This window comes from Zonotrichia albicollis, chromosome 1, assembly GCF_047830755.1.
Source record: "Zonotrichia albicollis isolate bZonAlb1 chromosome 1, bZonAlb1.hap1, whole genome shotgun sequence".
NCBI lineage: Eukaryota > Metazoa > Chordata > Aves > Passeriformes > Passerellidae > Zonotrichia > Zonotrichia albicollis.
In genome coordinates, this window is record NC_133819.1 from 155,374,160 (window position 1) to 155,397,551 (window position 23,392).

The following is a 23,392-nucleotide window of genomic DNA, read 5'->3' on the forward strand; positions in this document are numbered from 1 at the left end:
GACACACCTGGGACACCTGGGGCACACCTGGGACACCTGGGACATTCCTGGACACCCCTGGGACACACCTGGGACAGCTGGGGCACACCTGGGACACACATGGGACACCTGGGACACTTGAGACACATCTGGGATACCCCCAGAACACCTGGGACACACATGGGGCACCCCCAGGACACACCTGGGACACCCCTGGAACACCTGGGACACACCTGGGACACCCCTGGGATAGCCCTGAGACACCTGGGACACACCTGGGACAGATGGGACACACATGGGACATTCCTGGGACACACCTGGGACACCTGGGACACATCTGGGACACACCTGGGACAGCTGAGACACACATGGGATATCCCCAGAACACCTGGGATACACATGGGACACCTGGGACACCCACAGGACACACCTGGGACACACATGGGACATTCCTGGGACACATCTGGGACACCTGGGACACATCTGGGACATTCCTGGGATAGCCCTGAGACAACTGGGACATCCCCAGAACACCTGGGACACACCTGGGACAGCTGAGACACACATGGAACACACCTGGGACACCCCCGGGACACCTGGAACACACATGGGACATTCCTGGGACACACCTGGGACACCCCCGGGACAGCTGAGACACACATGGGACATTCCTGGGACACACCTGGGACACCCCCAGGACACCTGGGACACCCTTGGGACACACTTGGGACACCTGGGACACACCTGGGTCACACTTGGGACACCTGGGACACCTCTGGGACATCTTGGACACCCTTGGGACACACCTGGGACATACTTGGGACACCTGGGACACCTCTGGAACATCTTGGACACACCTGGGACACACCTGGGACACCCCTGGGACACCCTTGGGACACTCTTGGGACACCCCTGGGACACCCTTGGGACACTCTTGGGACACCCCTGGGACACACCTGGGACACCTGGGACACACCTGGGACACCCCTGGGACATCCCCAGAGGCACAGGGACGTCCCTGGGTAGGGGACAGGGACAGGGACACCCCCAGGTGCTGGGGGAACTGGGAACACCCTGATGTCACTTCTGGGCCCTGTGGTCACCTTTGGGACCCTGGCATCACCTTTGGGACCCCGGTGTCACCTCTGGGTGCTGGGCTGTCCCCACATCCTCCCCAGGACAAGGGCACAGCACAGGTGGCACAGGTGACACAGGTGTGACATTGTGGCACACGCGCGTGGCACACGCAGGACATCAGGGTGGCACTGGTGACACAGCACAGGTGGCACCTCTGGCACTTTTCTGGGGACCCTCGGTGGCATCAGGGACTCCTGTGTCCCCCTAGGCAGTGTCCTGGCACCTGTGTCACCTGTGCCACTCCATGTCACCTGTGTCACCTGTGCCACTCCATGTCACCTGTGCCACCTGTGTCACCTGTGCCACTCCGTGCCACTCTGCCATGCTGGAGTTTGTCCCCAGGGCCGCCCCCTCTCTCCACACGGCCCGGGGCGGTGTCACCTGTGTCACCTGTGTCACCCGTGTCACCCAGGGCCACTCCCTTGGCTCCGGTAGGGACAGGTGGCTGCACCCTGGGGTGCCGGTGTCACCTGGGGGTGCTGGGGGACACGGGGACAGACAGACACGGGGACATAGGGACACAGGGACACAGGGACACCGGGACATGGGGACACACAGACATGGGGACACGGGGACATGGGGACATGGGGACATGGGGACAGACAGACACGGGGACATGGGGACAGACAGACACGGGGACATGGGGACACAGGGACAGACAGACACAGGGACATGGGGACATGGGGACAGACAGACACGGGGACATGGGGACAGACAGACATGGGGACACGGGGACACAAGGACACAGTGGGACATGGGGACACACAGACATGGGGACATGGGGACACAGGGACAGACAGACACGGGGACATGGGGACACAGGGACACAGTGGGACATGGGGACACACGGACACAGGGACACCAGGACATGGGGACACAGGGACAGACAGACACGGGGACACGGGGACACAAGGACACAGTGGGACATGGGGACATGGGGACACAGGGACATGGGGACAGACAGACACGGGGACACGGGGACACAAGGACACAGTGGGACATGGGGACACACAGACATGGGGACATGGGGACACAGGGACAGACAGACACGGGGACACGGGGACACAGGGACAGAGTGGGACATGGGGACACACAGACATGGGGACACGGGGACATGGGGACAGACAGACACGGGGACATGGGGACACAGGGACACGGGGACACAGGGACACAGGGACATGGGGACACGGGGACAGACAGACACAGGGACACAGGGACAGGGACACAGGGACAGACAGACACAGGGACACAGGGACACGGGGACACAGGGAGACGGGGACACAGGGACACAGGGACATGGGGACATGGGGACAGACAGACACGGGGACACGGGGACATGGGGACACAGGGACACAGGGACATGGGGACACGGGGACAGACAGACACAGGGACACAGGGACAGACAGACACAGGGACACAGGGACACAGGGACATGGGGACACGGTGGCCCTGGGTCACCAGTGAGTGGTGAGGCCGTGGTCGGGCTGTGCTGTGTCACCCTGAGCCGGGACGTGATGTGACACGCTGTGACATGTTGTGACATGTTGTGACACGTTGTGACATCCTGTGACACCTGTGACATCCCCATGTCTGTCCATCCCAGCGTCCCAGTGCCCCCATGTCCCTGTGTCCGTCTGTCCCAGTGTCCCTGTGTCTGTCCATCCCCATGTCCCTGTGTATGTCCCCATGTCCCCATGTCCATCCATCCCAGTGTCCCCATGTCCCTGTGTCTGTCTGTCCCCATGTCCCCATGTCCCCATGTCCATCCATCCCAGTGTCCCCATGTCCCTGTGTCTGTCTGTCCCCATGTCCCCATGTCCCTCTGTCTGTCCATCCCACTGTCCCCATGTCCATCCGCCCCACTGTCCCCACATCCCCATGTCCCCATGTCCGTCCCAGTGTCCCTGTGTCCCTGTGGCTCTGTCCCTGTGTCCCCATGTCCATCCCATTGTCCCCATGTCCCTGTGTCCATCTGTCCCACTGTCCCCATGTCCATCTCACTGTCCCCATGTCCCCATGTCCCCATGTCCATCCACCCCACTGTCCCCATGTCCATCCCATTGTCCCCATTGTCCCCATGTCCCCATGTCCCCATGTCCCTGTGTCCATCCATCCCAGTGTCCCCATGTCCATCCCACTGTCCCCATGTTCCCATGTCCCTCTGTCCATCTGTCCATCCACCCCCCTGTCCCCACGTCCCCTCCCGGTGTCCAAAGTCCGTCCGGCCCCACCCCAGCCCAGCCGGTCCCACGGGGACAGGGGGACGGGACTTTGTCCCTGACACGCCGAGGTGGCACCAGGAAGTGCCACCAGCACCGCGACCTTGTCACACCCGCCCAACGTCACCTACAGCCTAATTAGGGGTAATTAACCCTGCTAATTAACCCGGAACCTCCGGTGACACGGTGACAAGGGGACATCTGGCGACAAGGGGACAGAGGGGACATTTGGGGGGGTGGGATCCACCCCTTCCCTTCACTTAAAATCCCTTGGTTTGGGTTGAAATCCCCTAATTCTGGTTGAAATCCCTTAAACCAGGCCTAACCCTGTTAATTCTTGTTTAAATCCCTTAAACCAGGCCTAACCCCGTTAATTCTGGTTGAAATCCCTTAAACCAGGCCTAACCCTGTTAATTCTGGTTGAAATCCCTTAAACCAGGCCTAACCCTGGTAATTTGGGTTGAAATCCCTTAAACCAGGCCTAACCCTGTTAATTCTGGTTGAAATCCCTTAAACCAGGCCTAACCCTGTTAATTCAGGTTGAAATCCCTTAAACCAGGCCTAACCCTGTTAATTCTGGTTGAAATCCCTTAAACCAGGCCTAACCCTGGTAATTTGGGTTGAAATCCCTTAAACCAGGCCTAACCCTGTTAATTCTGGTTGAAATCCCTTAAACCAGGCCTAACCCCGTTAATTCTGGTTTAAATCCCTTAAACCAGGCCTAACCCCGTTAATTCTGGTTTAAATCCCTTAAACCAGGCCTAACCCTGTTAATTTGGGCTGAAATCCCTTAAACCAGGCCTAACCCTGTTAATTCTGGTTGAAATCCCTTAAACCAGGCCTAACCCTGTTAATTTGGATTGAAATCCCTTAAATCAGGCCTAACCCCATTAATTCTGGCTGAAATCCCTTAAACCAGGCCTAACCCTGTTAATTCTGGCTGAAATCCCTTAAACCAGGCCTAATCCCGTTAATTCTGGTTGAAATCCCTTAAACCAGGCCTAACCCCATTAATTCTGGTTGAAATCCCTCAAACCAGGCCTAACCCCATTAATTCTGGTTGAAATCCCTTAAACCAGGCCTAACCCCATTAATTCTGGTTGAAATCCCTCAAACCAGGCCTAACCCCATTAATTCTGGTTGAAATCCCTTAAACCAGGCCTAATCCCGTTAATTCTGGTTGAAATCCCTTAAACCAGGCCTAACCCTGATAATTCTGTTTGAAATCCCTTAAACCAGGCCCAACCCTGGTAATCCAAGTTGAAATCCCTTAAACCAGGCCTAACCCTGTTAATTCTGTTTGAAATCCCTTAAACCAGGCCTAACCCTGTTAATCCAAGTTGAAATCCCTTAGTTTGGGTTGAAATCCCTTAATTCTGGCCTAAATCCCTCAATTCAGGTTAAGATCCCCTAAGTCAGGCCTAACTCTGTTAATTCAGGTTGAAATCCCTAAATTTGGGTTGAAATCCCCTAAATCAGGCCCAACTCTGTTAATTCAGGCCTAATGCCATTAATTCAGGTTGAAATCCCCTAAACCAGGCCTAACTCTGTTAATTTGGGTTGAAATCCCTTAATTCTGGTTGAAATTCCTTAATTCTGATTGAAATCCCTTAAACCAGGCCTAACCCTGTTAATCCATGTTGAAATCACTTAATTCAGGTTGAGATCCCTTAAATCAGGCCTAACTCCTTTAATTTGGCCTGAAATCCCTTAGTTTGTGTTGAAATCCCTTAATTCTGATTGAAATCCCTTAAACCAGGCCTAACCCTGTTAATCCAGGTTGAAATCACTTAATTTGTGTTGAAATCCCTTAATTCTGGTTGAAATCCCTTAAACCAGGCCTAACCCCGTTAATTCGGGTTGAAATCCCTTAAACCAGGCCTAACCCCATTAATCCAAGTTGAAATCCCTTAGTTTGGGTTGAAATCCCTTAATTCTGATTGAAATCCCCTAAACCAGGCCTAACTCTGTTCATTCAGATTGAAATCCCTTAATTCTGGTTGAAATCCCCTAAACCAGGCCCAACTCTGTTAATTCAGGCCTAATGCCACTAATTCAGGTTGAAATCCCTTACTTTAGGCAGAAATCCCTTAATTCAGGTTCAGATCCCCTAAGACAGGCCTAACTCCTTAATTTGGGCCTAAATCCCCTAAACCAAGCCTAAATGCCTTAATTTACATCTAAATCACCTACACCAGGCCTAAATCCCTTAATTTGGGTCTGAATCCCCTAAATGGGGCCTAAATCCCTTAATTCAGATCTAAATTCCTTAAGTGAGGCCTAAATGCCTTAATTTGGGTCTAAATGCCCTAAACTGGGCCTAAATCCTTTAGTACAGATATAAATCCTGAAACTGGGCCTAAATTACTTAATTTGGGTCTAAATGCTCTAAACCAGGCCTAAATCCTTTAATATACATCTAAACCCCCTAAATGGGGGCTAAATCCTTTAATTTGGCTCTAAATGTCCTAAATTGGGCCTAAATCCTTTAATTTGGATCTAAATCCCCTAAACCGGGCCTGAATCCTTTAATTAAAATCTAAATCCTCTAAACCTGGGCCTCAATCTCTTAATTAAAATCTAAATCCCCTACATTGGGCCTAAATCCCTTAAACTGGGCCTAAATCCCTTAATTTGGATCTAAATCCCCTAAACTGGGCCTAAATCCCTTAATTTGGGCCTAAATCCCCTAAACTGGGCCTAAATCCCTTAATTTGGGCCTAAATCCCCTAAACTGGGCCTAAACCCCTCAATTTGGGTTAAAGTCAGAGACATTTCGTGGATTGAGGCAGATCCAGTTTAATAAAATCCGGCAGGAAAACGGAAATTTCTGGAAAGGGACAGAAAATTCCCCAGAAAGCTAAGGATGGAGGCCGTGACACGTCCAAGGTCACCCTGTCCTGGTGGCAGCGGTGGCCCTGCCATTGTCCCCTTAGCCCGGCCTTGGTGGCCACAGTGGCTGTGGTGGCCTTGGTGGCCTTGGTGGCCATGGTGATCATGGTGGCCTTGGTGGCCTTGGTGACCATGGTGACCATGGTGGCCTTAGTGGCCAGAGTGGCTGCGGTGGCCTTGGTGGCCATGGTGACCTTGGTGACCTTGGTGTCCTTGGTGATCTTGGTGGCCGTGGTGACCATGGTGGCCTTGGTGACCATGGTGACCAAGGTGACCTCTGTGGCCTTGGTCACCTTGGTGGCCACAGTTGCTCAGGAGGTCCTGGTGGCCTTGGTGACCATGGTGGCCTTGGTGGCCACAGTGGCTGTGGTGGCCTTGGTGGCCACAGTGGTTGTGGTGACCATGGTGACCATGGTGGCCTTGGTGACCTTGTTGCTCAGAAGGTCCTGGCTTGTGATCTTGGTGGCTTTGGTGGCCATCGTGACCACAGTGACCTTGGTGGCCTCACTGGTCACAGTGGCCACAATGGCCATGGTGACAGTGGTGACTCCAGTGGCCCAACACCCATGGTGGCCAAAGTGACCATAGTGACAGTGGTGGCCTTGGTGACCATGGTGACCTTGGTGTCCTCAGTGACCTTGGAGGCCTTGGTGGCCATGGTGATCTTGGTGATCATGGTGACCTTGGTGGCCTTGGTGACCTTGGAGGCCTTGGTGGCCACGGTGACTTTGGTGGCCTCGTGGCTCAGGACATTCTGGTGTCCCTGATGTCCTTGGTGATCTTGGTGGCCTTGGTGGCCATGATGACCACAGTGACCTTGGTGTCCTTGGTGACCTTGGTGGCCTTGGTGGCCATGTTGACCTTGGTGTCCTTGGTGACGTTGGTGTCCTTGGTGGCCATGTTGATCTTGATGGCCTTGGTGGCCTTGATGGCCATGGTGACCACGTTGATCTTGGTGGCCTTGGTGGCCTCGCAGCTCAGAAGGTTCCAGTGGCCACTGCCAGGGCTGTGGTGGCCACGAGGAGCCCCCCGAGGTGGGGAGGGGACCTGGGGATGCTCCAGCCTGGGGGACAAAGGGACAGGGAGGTGACAGGAGGTGACAGAAGGTGACAGAGGGAAACAGGAGGTACCAGGGGGGATGGCAGTGCCATGGGGGTGGCAGGCGGTGACAGGAGGTGACGGGGGGACAGGAGGTGACAGGAGGTGACAAGGGGGGATGGCAGTGCCACAGGAGGTGACAGGAGGTGACAGGAGGTGACAGAGGGGATGACAGTGCTATGGGGGTGACAGGAGGTGACAGGAGGTGACAGGGGGGTCCCAGCTCACCCGTGTCGAACACGCAGGGTCCGTCCCCACAGCGCTGCTCTGTGAGGGGAGGGACAGTGTCAGTGCTGGGGTGGCCTTGTCCCTGTCCCTGTCCCTGTCCCTGTCCCTGTCCCTGTCCCTGTCCCTGTCCCTGTGTGTCCCTGTCCCTGTCCCTGTCCCTGTCCCTGTCCCTGTCCTTGTCCCCTGTCCCCATCCCTGTCCCCATCCCTGTCCCTGTCCCCATCCCTGTCCCTGTCCCTGTCCCTGTCCCCATCCCTGTCCCTGTCCCTGTCCCATCCCTGTCCCTGTCCCTGTCCCTGTCCCTGTCCTTGTCCCCTGTCCCCATCCCTGTCCCCATCCCTGTCCCTGTCCCCATCCCTGTCCCTGTCCCTGTCCCTGTCCCCATCCCTGTCCCTGTCCCTGTCCCTGTCCCTGTCCCTGTCCCTGTCCCTGTCCCTGTGTGTCCCTGTCCCTGTCCCTGTCCCTGTCCCATCCCTGTCCCTGTCCCCATCCCTGTCCCTGTCCCTGTCCCTGTCCCCCTGTCCCCCTGTCCCCTCACCCTCACTGAGTGTCCCCAGCGCTGGCTGTCCCTGTCCCCACACTGGTTTCTCTGTCCCCTCATCATTCTGAGTGTCCCTGTCCCCATGCCCAAGGGGAATGTCCTTGTCCCTGTCCCCATGGTGGATGTCCCCAGCATGGAGTGTCCCTGTCCCCTCACCAAGTGTCCTTGTCCCTAAACCCCCAGGGAATGTCCTTGTCCCCATGCCCCCAGTGGATGTCCCCAGCAATGGGTGTCCCTGTCCCCTCACCCTGAGTGTCCTTGTCCCTGTCCCCACAGTGGGTTTCTCTGTCCCCTCACCATTCTGAGTGTCCCTGTCCCCATGCCCAAGGGGAATGTCCTTGTCCCTGTCCCCATGGTGGATGTCCCCAGCATGGAGTGTCCCTCTCCTTGTCCCCAGCATGGGGTGTCCCTGTCCCCTCATCGAGTGTCCCTGTCCCCTCACCCTCCCCGAGTGTCCCCAGCATGGGGTGCGGGGTGTCCCCGTCCTCTCACCCTGAATGTCCCTGTCCCCATGCCCATAGGGAATGTCCTTGTCCCTGTCCCCATGGTGGTTTGTCCCCAGCATTGTGTCCCTGTCCCCAGCACTGTGTCCCTGTCCTGTCCCCAGCACTGTGTGTCCCTGTCCCTTCACCCTGAGTATCCTTGTCCCTGTCCCCACCATGGACGTCCCCACACCCTCTCTGAGTGTCCCCAGCATTTTGTGTCCCTGTCCCCTCACCCTCACTGAGTGTCCTTGTCCCTGTCCCCACAGGGAGTGTCCTTGTCCCTGTCTCCATGGTGGATGTCCCCAATACTGGGTGTCCCTGTCCCCAGCACGGGATGTCCCTGTCCCCTCACCGAGTGTCCCCATCACCATGTGTCCCTGTCCTTGTCCCCAGCACTGTGTGTCCCTGTCCCCTCACCGAGTGTCCCCATCACCATGTGTCCCTGTCCCCAGCGCTGTGTGTCCCCGTCCTTGTCCCCAGTGCTGTGTGTCCCTGTCCCTGTCCCCAGCACCGTGTCCCTGTCCCCTCACCGAGTGTCCCCATCACCATGTGTCCCTGTCCCCAGAGCTGTGTGTCCCTGTCCCCTCACCCAGGGTCCCCATCACCATGTGTCCCTGTCCTTGTCCCCAGCACCGTGTCCCTGTCCCCTCACCCAGTGTCCCCATCACCATGTGTCCCTGTCCCCAGCGCTGTGTGTCCCTGTCCTTGTCCCCAGCACTGTGTCCCTGTCCCTTCACCCTGAGTGTCCTTGTCCCTGTCCCCACCATGGACGTCCCCAGCAGTGTCCCCACACCCTCTCTGAGTGCCCCCAGCATTTTGTGTCCCTGTCCCCTCACCCTCACCGAGTGTCCTTGTCCCTGTCCCCACAGGGAGTGTCCTTGTCCCTGTCTCCATGGTGGATGTCCCCAATACTGGGTGTCCCTGTCCCCAGCACGGAATGTCCCTGTCCCCTCACCAAGTGTCCCCAGCCTCAGGTGTCCCTGTCCGCACACCCTCACTGAGTGTCCCCAGCACAGGGTGTCCCTGTCCCCTCACCCTCTTTGAGTGTCCCCAGCATGGAGTGTCCCTGTCCTTGTCCCCAGCACCGTGTCCCTGTCCCCTCACCAAGTGTCCCTGTCTCCACGGTGGATGTCCCCAGCGCTGTGTGTCCCTGTCCCTGTCCCCAGCACCTTGTCCCTGTCCCCTCACCGAGTGTCCCCATCACCATGTGTCCCCATCCCTGTCCTTGTCCCCAGCGCTGTGTGTCCCTGTCCCTGTCCCCAGCACCTTGTCCCTGTCCCCTCACCAAGTGTCCCCATCACCATGTGTCCCTGTCCCCAGCGCTGTGTGTCCCTGTCCCTGTCCCCTCACCGAGTGTCCCCATCACCATGTGTCCCCGTCCCTGTCCCTGTCCCCAGCACCGTGTCCCTGTCCCCTTACCGAGTGTCCCCATCACCATGTGTCCCTGTCCCCATCACCATGTGTCCCCGTCCCTGTCCTTGTCCCCAGCACTGTGTGTCCCTGTCCCCTCACCGAGTGTCCCCATCACCATGTGTCCCTGTCCCCAGTGCTGTGTGTCCCCGTCCCTGTCCCCAGCACAGGATGTCCCTGTCCCTTCACTGAGTGTCCCCAGCACCATGTCCCTGTCCCCTCACCCAGTGTCCCCAGCACTGTGTGTCCCTGTCCCTGTCCCCAGCACCGTGTCCCTGTCCCCTCACCAAGTGTCCCCATCACCATGTGTCCCTGTCCCCAGCGCTGTGTGTCCCTGTCCCCAGCACCGTGTCCCTGTCCCCTCACCAAGTGTCCCCATCACCATGTGTCCCTGTCCCCAGCACTGTGTCCCTGTCCCCTCACCAAGTGTCCCCATCACCATGTGTCCCTGTCCCCAGCGCTGTGTGTCCCTGTCCCTGTCCCCAGCACAGGATGTCCCTGTCCCTTCCCTGAGTGTCCCCAGCACCGTGTCCCTGTCCCCTCACCCAGTGTCCCCGTCCCCCCAGGCCCCGTCCCCCCGCGCTGTCACCTCGCAGCCACTCGCAGTTGTAGTTGCTGAAGGTCCCGGTGGAGCGCAGCTGGATCCGCGCCTTGTCCCCAGCCTGGGTGACGTTGGTGACATCGGTGACCTCGAAGGTCTCGAAGGGCGGGATCAGCACCTCCTCCTCGTGCGGGAAGAAGGAGAAGTCGCGGATGGCGGCGCCGTGGCACGTCAGCACCTGGAAGGCCGCGTCCGTGCCGAAGCCCCAGGAGCTCTCGTTGCGCAGCGACGCCGACGCGAAGTGGCCGAAGCGCACCGAGGCCCCGCGCCGCGCCGCGAAGCGCACGCCGCGCACGCCGCGGAACGCACGGTGACATCGTCGGTCCTGAGTGTCCCTCAGCGCCACCACGGCCTGCGGGGGAAAAATGAAATGAAAAATGAAAAATGGGAATTTAATGATTGGCCTATCTCAAATATTCTAATTAATATCAGATGTGTTATGGTAGAAAGTGATGCCGTGAGAAACATGCAAATTTTACCATTGGCTTATGTCACATATCCAAATTAATATTAGATGTGTTATGGTTAGAAAGTTATGTGAAAAATGGGAGTTTTATTATTGGCTTTTGGTGTTTATTAAAATGAATATTAAATATTTGATGACCTTTGTTGCATCCTAAACCTAACCCTGACCCTGACCCCGCGCACACTGCGGAACGCACGGTGACACCGCGGGTCCTGAGCGTCCCTCAGCGCCACCACAGCCTAAAGGGGTGAAAATGGAGCAGTTTATTATGGTGTATATTAAAGTGAATATTCAATATTTGATGGCCTTTTCTGCATCCTAAACCTAAACCTGACCCTGACCCCGCGCACGCCGCGGAACGTGCGGTGACACCGTGGGTCCTGAGTGTCCCTCAGAGCCACCACGGCCTAAAGGGGGGGAAATTGAGTCGGTTATCATTGGCTTTTGGTGTAAATTAAAGTGAATGTTAAATATTTGATGACCTTTTTGGCATTCTAAACCTAAACCTAAACCTAAGCCTAACCCTGACCCCGCGCACGCCACGGAACGCGCGGTGACATCGTGGGTCCTGAGTGTCCCTCAGTGCCACCACGGCCTAAAGGGGTGAAAATGGAGCAGTTTATTATGGTGTATATTACAGTGAATATTAAATATTTGGTGACCTTTTTTGCATCCTAAACCTAAACCTAACGCTGACCCCGCAGAACGCGCGGTGGCACCGTGGCTCCCGAGCGTCCCTCAGCGCCACCACAGCCTGCAGGGTAAAAATGGGAATTTTATTATTGGCTTTTGGTGTATATTAAAGTGAATATTAAATATTTGATGACCTTTTCTGCATCCTAAACCTAAACCTAAGCCTGACCCCGCAGAACGCGTGGTGACACCGCGGGTCCTGAGTGTCCCTCAGCGCCACCACGGCCTAAAGGGGTGAAAATGGAGCAGTTTATTATGGTGTATATTAAAGTGAATATTAAATATTTGATGACCTTTGTTGCATCCTAAACCTAAACCTAAACCTGACCCTGACCCCGCGCACGCCACAGAACGCGCGGTGACACCGTGGGTCCTGAGCGTCCCTGAGCACCACCACGGCCTAAAGGGGTGAAAATGGAGCAGTTTATTATGGTGTATATTAAAGTGAATATTAAATATTTGATGACCTTTTTTGCATCCTAAACCTAAACCTAACTCTGACCCCGCGGAACATGCGGTGACACCGTGGGTCCTGAGCGTCCCTCAGCGCCACCACGGCCTAAAGGGGTGAAAATGGAGCAGTTTATTATGGTGTATATTAAAGTGAATATTAAATATTTGGTGACCTTTGTTGCATCCTAAACCTAAACCTAACTCTGACCCCGCAGAACGCGCGGTGACACCGTGGGTCCTGAGTGTCCCTCAGTGCCACCACGGCCTGCAGGGGTGAAAATGGGAATTTTATTATTGGCTTTTGGTGTATATTAAAGTGAATATTAAATATTTGATGACCGTTTTGCATCCTAAACCTAAACCTAACTCTGACCCCGCAGAACACGCGGTGACACCGTGGGTCCTGAGTGTCCCCCAGCGCCACCACGGCCTAAGGGGGTGAAAATGGAGCAGTTTATTATTGGCTTTTGGTGTATATTAAAGTGAATATTAAATATTTGGTGACCTTTTTTGCATCCTAAACCTAAGCCTAAACCTAAGCCTAACCCTGACCCCGCGCACGCCGCGGAACGCGCGGTGACACCGTGGGTCCTGAGTGTCCCTCAGCGCCACCACGGCCTAACGGGGGGAAAATGGAGCAGTTTATTATTGGCTTTTGGTGTATATTAAAGTGAATATTAAATATTTGATGACCTTTGTAGCATCCTAAACCTAAACCTGACCCTGACCCCACGCACACCGAGGAACGCGCGGTGACACCGTGGGTTCTGAGCGTCCCTCAGCGCCACCACAGCCTAAAGGGGTGAAAATGGAGCAGTTCATTATTGGCTTTTGGTGTTTAATTAAGTGAATATTAAATATTTGATGACCTTTGTTGCATCCTAAACCTAAACCTAACGCTGATCCCTCAGAACGCGCAGTGACACCGTAGGTCCTGAGTGTCCCTCAGCGCCACCACGGCCTAAAGGGTGAAAATTGAGCAGTTCATTATGGTGTATATTAAAGTGAATATTAAATATCTGATGACCTTTTTTGCATCCTAAACCTAAACCTAACTCTGACCACGCGGAACGCGCGGTGACACTGCAGCTCCTGAGCGTCCCTCAGCGCCACCACGGCCTGCAGGGGTGAAAATTGAGTCGGTTATCATTGGCTTTTGGTGTAAATTAAAGTGAATATTAAATATTTGATGACCTTTTTGGCATCCTAAACCTGACCCTGACCCCGCGCACGCCGCGGAATGCATGGTGACACCGTGGGTCCTGAGTGTCCCTCAGCGCCACCACGGCCTAAAGGGGTGAAAATGGAGCAGTTCATTATTGGCTTTTGGTGTATATTAAAGTGAATGTTAAATATTTGATGACCTTTTCTGCATCATAAACCTGACCCTGACCCTGACCCCGCGCACGCCGCGGAACGCGCGGTGACACCGTGGGTCCTGAGCGTCCCTCAGCGCCACCACGGCCTGCAGGGTAAAAATGGGAATTTTATTATCGGCTTTTGGTGTATATTAAAGTGAATATTAAATATTTGATGACCTTTTTGGCATCCTAAACCTAAACCTAAACCTAAACCTAACTCTGACCCCGCGCACGCCGCGGAACGCGCGGTGACATCGTGGGTCCTGAGCGTCCCTCAGCGCCACCACGGCCTAAAGGGGGAAAATGAAATGAAAAATGAAAAATGGGAGTTTAATGACTGGCCTATCTCAAATATTCAAATTAATAATATATATGTTATGGTAGAAAGTGATGCTGTGAGAAACATGCAAATTTTATGATTGGCTTATGTCACATATTCAAATTAATATTATATATGTGTTATGGTTAGAAATTGATGCTGTGCCAAAAATGCATGTTTTATGAGCAGCTTTTTGTGAATATTCAATTGAATTTTAAATATGATATATGTTACGATAGAGAGTGATGCTCCGTGAAAAATGTGTATTTTATTATTGGCTTATCTCAAATATTCAAATTAATATTAGATGTGTTATGGTAGAAAGTTATGTGAAAAATGGGAATTTTATTGTTCGCTTATCTCAAATCTTCAAATTAGTATTATATATCTTATATTAGAGAGTGATGCTGTGAGAAAAATGGGAATGATCTCAAATATTCAAATTAATAATATATATGTTATGGTAGAAAGTGATGCTGTGTGAAAAATGGGAATTTTGTTATTGGCTTTTGGCAAATATTCAAATGAATGTTATATGTGTTATCATAGAAAGTGATCCTGTGTGAAAAAATGGGAATTTTATTATTGGCTTATCTCAAATATTCAAATTAATATTATATATTATATGTGTTATTGTTAGAAAGTGGTGCTGTGTGAAAAATGGGAATTATCTTAAATATTCAAATTAATAATATATATTACATGTGTTATGGTAGAAAGTGATGCTGCGTGAAAAATGCAAATTTTATTATTGGCTTTTTGCAAATATTCAAATTGATGTTATATATGTTATGTGTTATGGTAGAAAGTGATGCTGTGTGAAAAAATGGGAATTTTATTATTGGTTTTGGTATATATTCACTTTAATATTATACATTATAGGTGTTATGGTTAGAAAATGATGCTGTGTGAAAAATGGGAATTTTAGGATTGGCTTATCTCTAATATTCAAATTAATAATACATATTATATGAGTTATGGTAGAAATTGATGCTGTGTGAAAAATGCAAATTTTATGACCGGCTTTTCACAAATATTCAAATGAATTTTCAATATTATATGAGTTATGGTAGAAATTGATGCTGGGTGACCAGACAGAACGCTGTGCTTGAATGGAATTTATGCAGCATTATTGAGATGCATGAATATGCAAAATTATTATTTTTAAGGGTTAATGCTCTGTTAACATGGGGCGTTTTTTGGGACCCTAACCCTAAGCAGACCATCCTTAAATCTTCATTTTTATTGTCTCGTACTGTCCTCAATCCCAATTATCCGAATTTCTATCCCTTTAATTACACCCCTATTTTAACCACCATTTAATTACCACTACCAAACTTTTAAAATGAGCCATTGAGGCGTTTTGCCCACCTGGGTCAGCAGGAAATGCAGCGTTTTGAAGTGGAAGTGGTCGCGGTACTGGCGGCGGGAGCGCCCGGCCGCGCGCACGGCCTCGTTGAACTCGCGGTGCAGCGGCACCGGCGCCGTGTAGGCCATGAGGGCGATGGCCTGGGCTGGGGACAGAGGGGACCCAGGGGACCCAGGGGACGGCCGGAGGCGCCACTGGGCAGCGGCCAGAGCCCAGGCCTCGGCGAAGTGGGCGCCCAGCCGGAGCTCGGAGCGGTTGAGGGCCGGCAGCTCGGCGGCCATGGCGCGGCCGCAGCCCCGGTACTGGTCATCGAAGGAGGCCGGCGCCATGTCCAGGGGCACCACCAGCACGGGGGGGGCAGTGGTGGCACTGGAGGGGACAGCGGTGGCCGTGGTGGTTGCGGTCATTGCGGTCATGGCCAGCAGGGTCAGGGTCAGTGGGTCCATGGTGGGAGCGGTGAGGGACAGTGGGGGACACTAGGGGATATTGGGGGGCACAAGGGGACAGCAGGGACACACAGGGGACACTGGGGACACTGGGGGACACTGGGGACACTGGGAGACACTGGGGGACAATGGGGGACACTGGGGACACTGGAGGATACTGAGGGACACTGGGGGACACGAGGGGACAGCAGGGACACTGGGGAACACTGGGGACAATGGAGGACAATGGGGGACACTGGGGAACACTGGGGGGCAATGGGGGACACTGGGGGACAATGGGGACAGAGGGGATACCGGGGACACTGGGGACACTGAGGGACACTGGGGGATACTGGGGATACTGGGGGACACTGGGGGACACTGGGGGTACTGGGGGACACGAGGGGACAGCAGGGACACACTGGGGACACTGGGGGATACTGGGGGACAATGGGGGATACTGGGGGATACTGGTGGATACTGGGGACACCGAGGGACACTGGGGACACCGAGGGACACTGGGGACACTGGAGGATACTGAGGGACACTGGGGACACTGGGGACACTGGGGAACAATAGGGGACACTGGGGGACAATGGGGGACACTGGGTGATACTGGGGGATACTGGGGGATACTGCGGGTACTGGGGGACACTGGGGAACAATAGGGGACACTGGGGGACAATGGGGACACTGGGGACACTGGGGGACAGCAGGGGACGCTGGGGACACTGGGAGACACTGGGGGATACTGGGGATACTGGGGGACACGAGGGGACAGCAGGGACACACAGGGGACACAGGGGACACTGGGAGACACTGGGGGACAATGGGGGTCACTGGGGACACTGGAGGATACTGGGGATACTGGGGGACAATGGGGATACCGGGGACACTTGGGGACAATGGGGGACACTGGGTGATACTGGGGGACACTAGGGCATACTGGGGGGACAGCAGGGGACAGCAGGGACACACAGGGGACACTGAGGATACTGGGGGACACTGGGGACACACTAGGGGACACCAGGGGACACAGGAAAGGTTCCTTGGTGAGGCACGGGGGAGGGGCAGTGGGGTCAGCCCCACCCAGGACACCCCGGAAGTGTCCTGGGTCCCCAGTCCTGGTACTGGGGTCACTCTGGACCCTCTGGCCACACCTGGTGACCCTGACCCTGTCCTGGGGTCACTCCGGACACTCTGGCCATACCCTGTGACCCTGACCCTGTCCTGGGGTCACTCCGGACACTCTGGCCACACCCTGTGACCCTGATCCTGTCCTGGGGTCACTCCTGACCCTCTGGCCACACCCTGTGACCCTGATCCCGTCCTGGGGTCACTCCAGACCCTCCGGCCACACCCTGTGACCCTGACCCCGTCCTGGGGTCACTCCGGACACTACGGCCACACCCGGTGACCCTGACCCCGTCCTGGTCACTCCAGACCCTCTGGCCACACCCTGTGACCGTGACCGTGACCCTGTCCTGGGGTCACACTGGACACTCTGGCCACACCCTGTGACCCTGACCCTGTCCTGGGGTCACTCCAGACCCTCTGGCCACACCCTGTGACCCTGACCCTGTCCTGGGGTCACTCCGGACCCTCCGGTAACACCCTGTGACCCTGACCCCATCCTGGGGTCACTCCAGACCCTCCGGCCACACCCTGTGACCCTGACCCCGTCCTGGGGTCACTCCGGACCCTCCGGTCACACCCTGTGACCCTGACCCCATCCTGGGGTCACTCCAGACCCTCCGGCCACACCCTGTGACCCTGACCCCGTCCTGGGGTCACTCCTGACCCTCTGGCCACACCCTGTGACCCTGACCCTGTCCTGGGGTCACTCCAGACCCTCCGGCCACACCCTGTGACCCTGATCCCGTCCTGGGGTCACTCCTGACCCTCTGGCCATACCCTGTGACCCTGACCCTGTCCTGGGGTCACACTGGACACTCTGGCCACACCCTGTGACCCTGACCCTGTCCTGGGGTCACTCTGGACACTACGGCCACACCCTGTGACCCTGACCCCGTCCTGGGGTCACTCCGGACACTCTGGCCACACCCTGTGACCCTGATCCCGTCCTGGGGTCACTCCGGACACTCTGGCCACACCCTGTGACCCTGATCCCGTCCTGGGGTCACACTGGACACTCTGGCCACACCCTGTGACCCCAATCTGGGTCCTCAATCCCATCTCCCCCCTTGTGTCCCCAGGTGTCCCCAACCCCATGTCCCCTCCAGGTGTCCCCAACCCCATGTCCCCTGGTGTCCCCGATTCCAGCTCAGTGTCCCCAACTCCATGTCCCCAGTCCTGTGTCCCCAGGTGTCTCCTCCAGGTGTCCCCAACCCTGTGTCCCCAACCCTGTGTCCCCAACCCCGTGTCCCCAATCCCATGTCCCCCCACGGTGTCCCCAATCCCAGCCCCGTGTCCCCCCAAGTGTCCCGCAATGTCTCCAACCCCGTGTCCCCCCCGTGTCCCCTCCAGGTGTCCCCAGTCTTCCTGTCCCCTCCCCATGTCCCCAGCGGTCCCCAATCCCAGCCCCGTGTCCCCAACCCCAGGTGTCCCTAACCTCGTGTCGTCCCCCCCTCCATGTCCCCAGGTGTCCCCAGTCCCAATCCTGTGTCCCCCCAATGTCCCCAGTCCCAGCCCAGTGTCCCCAGGTGTCCCCAACCCTGTGTCCCCCCCGCTGCCCCCCCCCCAGGTCCCCAATGTCCCCAATCCCAGCCCAGTGTCCCCAATTCCGTGTCCCTCCCAGTCTGCCAGATCCCAGCCCAGTGTCCCCTCCAGGTGTCCCTGAATGTCCCCAGTTCCTGCACAGTGTCCCCAGGTGTCCCCAACCCCAAGTGTCCCCCTCAGTGTCTCCAATCCCGTGGTCCCTCACTGTCACTGCAGCCCCCAGGTGTCCCCAGTCCTGTGTCCCCTCCAGGTGTCCCCAATCCCCATCCAGTGTCCCCAGTTGTCCCAGGTGTCCCCAAACTTGTTTCCCCTCCCCGTGTCCCCCCAGGTGTCCCCAATCCCAGTCCTGTGTCCCCAGGCATCCCCCCAGTGTCCCCCAGGTCCCCAATCCCAGTCCTGTGTCCCCCACAGGTGTCCCCAATCCCAGCCCAGTGTCCCCAATCCCAGCCCAGTGTCCCCAGTTGTCCCAGGTGTCCCCAAACTTGTTTCCCCTCTCGTGTCCCCCCAGGTGTCCCCAATCCCAGTCCTGTGTCCCCCACAGGTGTCCCCAATCCCAACCCAGTGTCCCCAGGCATCCCCCCAGTGTCCCCCAGGTCCCCAATCCCAGTCCTGTGTCTCCCCCAGCTGTCCCCAATCCCAGCCCAGTGTCCCCAATTCTGTGTCCCCCTGCAGTGTCCCACGGTGTCCCCAACCCCAGTGGGATTGGGGACACCATGGGACACTGGGGGGGGGGGACACGGGGGACACAAGGAGTGACTGGGGGTGTCAGGTATCCCCTCAGTGTCCCCCAGGTCCCCTCCACATGTCCCCTCCAGGTGTCCCCAGTCCCCCCCCTCGTGGCCCCAGGTGTCCCCAACCATGTGTGTCCCCGCTGTTGTCCCCAATCCCAGCCCTGTGTTCCCCCAGGTGTCCCCTCCAGGTGTCCCCAACCCCGTGTCCCCCACTGTGTCCCCTCCAGGTGTCCCCAATCCCAGCCCAGTGTCCCCAGTTCCATGTCCCCAAACCCAGGTGTCCCCAAACCCAGGCGTCCCCAATCCCGTGTCCTCTTCAGGTGTCCCCAATCCCGTGTCCCCCTCTCAGTGTTCCCAGTCTCGGGTGTCCCCTGCCATGTCCCCAACCCAGCTCCGTGTCCCCCCAGGTGTCCCCAATCCCAACCCTGTGTCCCCCCAATGTCCCCAACCCCGTGTCCCCTCCAGGTGTCCCCTCCAGGTGTCCCCAGTCCCGTGTCCCGTCCCCATGTCCCCCCCAAAGCCGCCAGGTGTCCCCAGTTCCAGGTCCCCTCCTGGTGTCCCCAATCCCAGCCCAGTGTCCCCAGGTATCCCCAATTGTCCCCCTCCCAAGTGTCCTCAGGTGTCCCCCAGGTCCCCAATTCCGTGTCCCCCTCCCGTGTCCCCAGGTGTCCCCTCCCGGTGTCCCCAGCCCCAACCCCGTGTCCCCTCCCCGTGTCCCCCCACGTGTCCCCAGTCCCGTGTCCCCTTCCCTGGTGTCCTCCAGGTCCCCAATCCCAGCCCAGTGACCCCAGATGTCCCCAGTTGTCCCCCCAGGTGTCCCCCATGTCCCCAATCCCGTGTCCCCAGGTGTCCCCAATCCCAGGTGTCCCCCCAGGTGTCCCCTCCAGGTGTCCCCAGTCCCGTGTCCCCTTCCCTGGTGTCCTCCAGGTCCCCAATCCCAGCCCCGTGACCCCAGATGTCCCCAGTTGTCCCCCCAGGTGTCCCCCATGTCCCCAATCCCGTGTCCCCAGGTGTCCCCAATCCCAGGTGTCCCCCCAGGTGTCCCCTCCAGGTGTCCCCAGTCCCGTGTCCCCTTCCCTGGTGTCCTCCAGGTCCCCAATCCCAGCCCCGTGTCCCCAGATGTCCCCAATTGTCCCCCCAGGTGTCCCCAGCTGTCCCCAGTCCCGTGTCCCCCTCCCGTGTCCCCAGCTGTCCCCAACCCCAGCTGTCCCCTCCCGGTGTCCCCTCCAGGTGTCCCCAGTCCCGTGTCCCCTTCCCTTGTGTCCTCCAGGTCCTCAATCCCAGCCCCGTGTCCCCAATCCCAGGTGTCCCCCCAGATGTCCCCCATGTCCCCAATCCCGTGTCCCCCTCCCGTGTCCCCAGGTGTTCCCAATCCCAGGTGTCCCCTCCAGGTGTCCCCAGTCCCGTGTCCCCTTCCCTGGTGTCCTCCGGGTCCCCAATCCCAGCCCAATGTCCCCAGATGTCCCCAGTTGTCCCCCCAGGTGTCCCCAGCTGTCCCCAATCCCAGCTGTCCCCCCAGGTGTCCCCCCAGGTGTCCCCAATCCCGTGTCCCCAGGTGTCCCCCATGTCCCCAATCCCGTGTCCCCCTCCCGTGTCCCCAGCTGTCCCCAACCCCAGGTGTCCCCTCCCCGTGTCCCCTCCCCCGTTACCTGCGGGGTCCCGGTGCCGCTCCCCTCCCCTCCCCCACACAGGGAGTGTCCCCCCCCCTCCCAGGGTCACGTGACCCCCCCCGGGCTATTTTTAGCCGCGCTCGGGCCCCGGGCCAGCCCCTCCCCCACCCCCCCCTCGGGTATTTTTAGGGTGTCCCCGCCCCTCCCCCACCCCCAGCAGGGACCCAGAGCCAAACTGGGGGGACTGGGATGGACTGGGAGCGACTGGGATGGACTGGGACCAAACTGGGACAGACTGGGATGGACTGGGATGGACTGGGAATGGACTGGGAGGGACTGGGATGGACTGGGATCAAACTGGGACAGACTGGGATGGACTGGGACCAAACTGGGACAGACTGAGATGGACTGGGATGGACTGGGAGGGACTGGGAGGGTCTGGGACCAAACTGGGACAGACTGGGATGGACTGGGATGGACTGGGACCAAACTGGGACCAAACTGGGACCGACTGGGATGGACTAGGAGGGACTGGGATGGACTGGGATGGACTGGGACCGACTGGGAGGGGCTGGGATATACTGGGATATACTGGGTTATACTGGGAGTGGGACTGGGACCGACTGGGAGGGACTGGGACCAAACTGGGACCAACTGGGACCGACTGGGAGGGACTGGGATGGACTGCAGGGGAACTGGGAGTGATTGGGGGCGACTGGGACTGACTGGGAGGGACTGGGAATGGACTGGGATAGACTGGGATGGACTGGGAATGGACTGGGACAGACTGGGAGGGACTGGGATTAACTGGTACCAAACTGGGATGGACTGGGATGGACTGGGAGCTGAGAGAATATACTGGGAGGGACTGGGAGGCACTGGGAGGGAACTGGGACCAAACTGGAATGGACTGGAGGGGACTGGGGGGGAACTGAGAGGGAACTGGGAGGATACTGGGAGGCACTGGGAGCACTGGGAGTGTTGGGGGTGTGTGGAGGGGCTCTGCTACCAGTGCTCCCAGTTACTCCCAGTACATCCCAGTACATCATCTCTGTCAATCCCAGTCACTCCCAGTATATCCCAGTCCATTGTCTCAGCTCCCAGTATATCCCAGTATATCCTCCCAGTCACTCCCAGTATATCCCAGTCAATCCCAGCCACCCCCAGTCACTCCCAGTATATCCTCCCAGTATATCCCAGTATATCCCAGTATATCCTCCCAGTCCCTCCCAGTATATCCCAGTATATCCTCTCAGCTCCCACTATACCCCAGTCAATCCCAATATGCCCTCTCAGCTCCCAGCCACTCCCAGTCACACCCAGTATATCCCAGTAGGTCCCAGTACATCCTCTCAGCTCCCAGTATGTCCCAGTTCCCTCCCAGTGCTCCCAGTATCCTCCCAGTCCCTCCCAGTCACTTCCAGCGCCTCCCAACCCATCCCAGTCCCTCCCAGTCCCTCCCAGTCCCCCCCAGTTCCCTCCCAGTCCCCCCCAGTCCCTCCCAGTCCCTCCCAGTCCATCCCAGTTCCCTCCCAGTCCCTCCCAGTCCATCCCAGTCCCTCCCAGTTCCCTCCCAGTCCCTCCCCAGTCCCCCCCAGTCCATCCCAGTCCCCCCAGTCCCTCCCAGTCCCTCCCAGTCCCTCCCAGTTCCCTCCCAGTCCATCCCAGTCCATTCCCAGTCCATTCCCAGTCCCCCCCAGTCCCTCCCAGTCCCTCCCAGTCCCTCCCAGTTCCCTCCCAGTCCCTCCCAGTCCATTCCCAGTCCATTCCAGTCCCTCCCAGTCCCTCCCAGTCCTTCCCAGTCCATCCCAGTCCCTCCCAGTTCCCTCCCAGTTCCCTCCCAGTCCATCCCAGTCCCTCCCCAGTCCATCCCAGTCCATTCCCAGTCCCCCCCAGTTCCCTCCCAGTCCCTCCCAGTTCCCTCCAGTCCCTCCCAGTTCCCCCCCAGTCCCTCCCAGTCCTTCCCAGTCCCTCCCCAGTCCCTCCCAGTCCCTCCCAGTTTCCTCCCAGTCCCTCCCAGTCCCTCCCAGTCCCTCCCAGTTCCCTCCCAGTCCCTCCCAGTCCCACCCAGTCCATCCCAGTCCATCCCAGTCCCTCCCAGTCCCTCCCAGTCCCCCCCAGTCCCTCCCAGTTCCCTCCCAGTCCCTCCCAGTCCCACCCAGTCCATCCCAGTCCCTCCCAGTCCATCCCAGTCCATCCCAGTCACTCCCAGTTCCCCCCCAGTCCCTCCCAGTCCCCCCCAGTTCCCTCCCAGTCCCTCCCAGTCCCCCCCAGTCCCCCCCAGTCCCTCCCAGTCCCTCCCAGTTCCCTCCCAGTCCCTCCCAGTCCTTCCCAGTCCCCCCCAGTCCCCCCCAGTCCATCCCAGTCCCTCCCAGTTCCCTCCCAGTCCATCCCAGTCCCTCCCAGTTCCTCCCAGTTCCCTCCCAGTCCCTCCCAGTCCCTCTCAGTCCCCTCCCAGTCCATCCCAGTCCCTCCCAGTCCCTCCCAGTCCCTCCCAGTCCCTCCCCAGTCCCTCCCAGTCCCTCCCAGTCCCTCCCCAGTCCCTCCCAGTCCCTCCCAGTCCCTCCCAGTTCCCTCCCAGTCCCTCCCAGTCCCCTCCCAGTCCCTCCCAGTCCCCTCCAGTCCCTCCCAGTCCCTCCCCAGTCCCTCCCAGTCCCTCCCAGTCCCTCCCAGTCCCTCCCCAGTCCCTCCCAGTC

The 23,392-nt window shown here is 57.4% G+C and overlaps 1 protein-coding gene across 4 annotated transcripts; it reads right to left on the reverse strand.

The window, feature by feature from the left end:
* Positions 1-6,118: 6,118 nt before the first annotated feature.
* LOC141731819 (GPI-linked NAD(P)(+)--arginine ADP-ribosyltransferase 1-like) lies at positions 6,119-15,899 on the reverse strand. 4 transcript variants are annotated; one of them, XR_012583769.1, is made up of 5 exons: positions 15,254-15,898; positions 10,579-10,942; positions 7,554-7,592; positions 7,035-7,290; positions 6,119-6,846 (listed from the first exon to the last, which is right to left on the reverse strand). XR_012583769.1 is itself a non-coding variant. In XM_074558769.1 (5 exons), exons 1-4 carry the CDS (start codon positions 15,695-15,697, stop codon positions 7,205-7,207), a joined length of 933 nt encoding a protein of 310 aa, XP_074414870.1. In that variant the 5' UTR covers positions 15,698-15,899; the 3' UTR covers positions 6,119-7,061; positions 7,170-7,204. The 4 variants fall into 4 exon arrangements, 2 of the variants coding, with proteins under 2 accessions (XP_074414870.1, XP_074414858.1); XR_012583767.1 differs by having other exon boundaries at positions 6,928-7,290; XM_074558769.1 differs by having other exon boundaries at positions 6,119-7,061; positions 7,170-7,290; positions 15,254-15,899.
* Between the last annotated feature and the right edge of the window lie 7,493 nt (positions 15,900-23,392).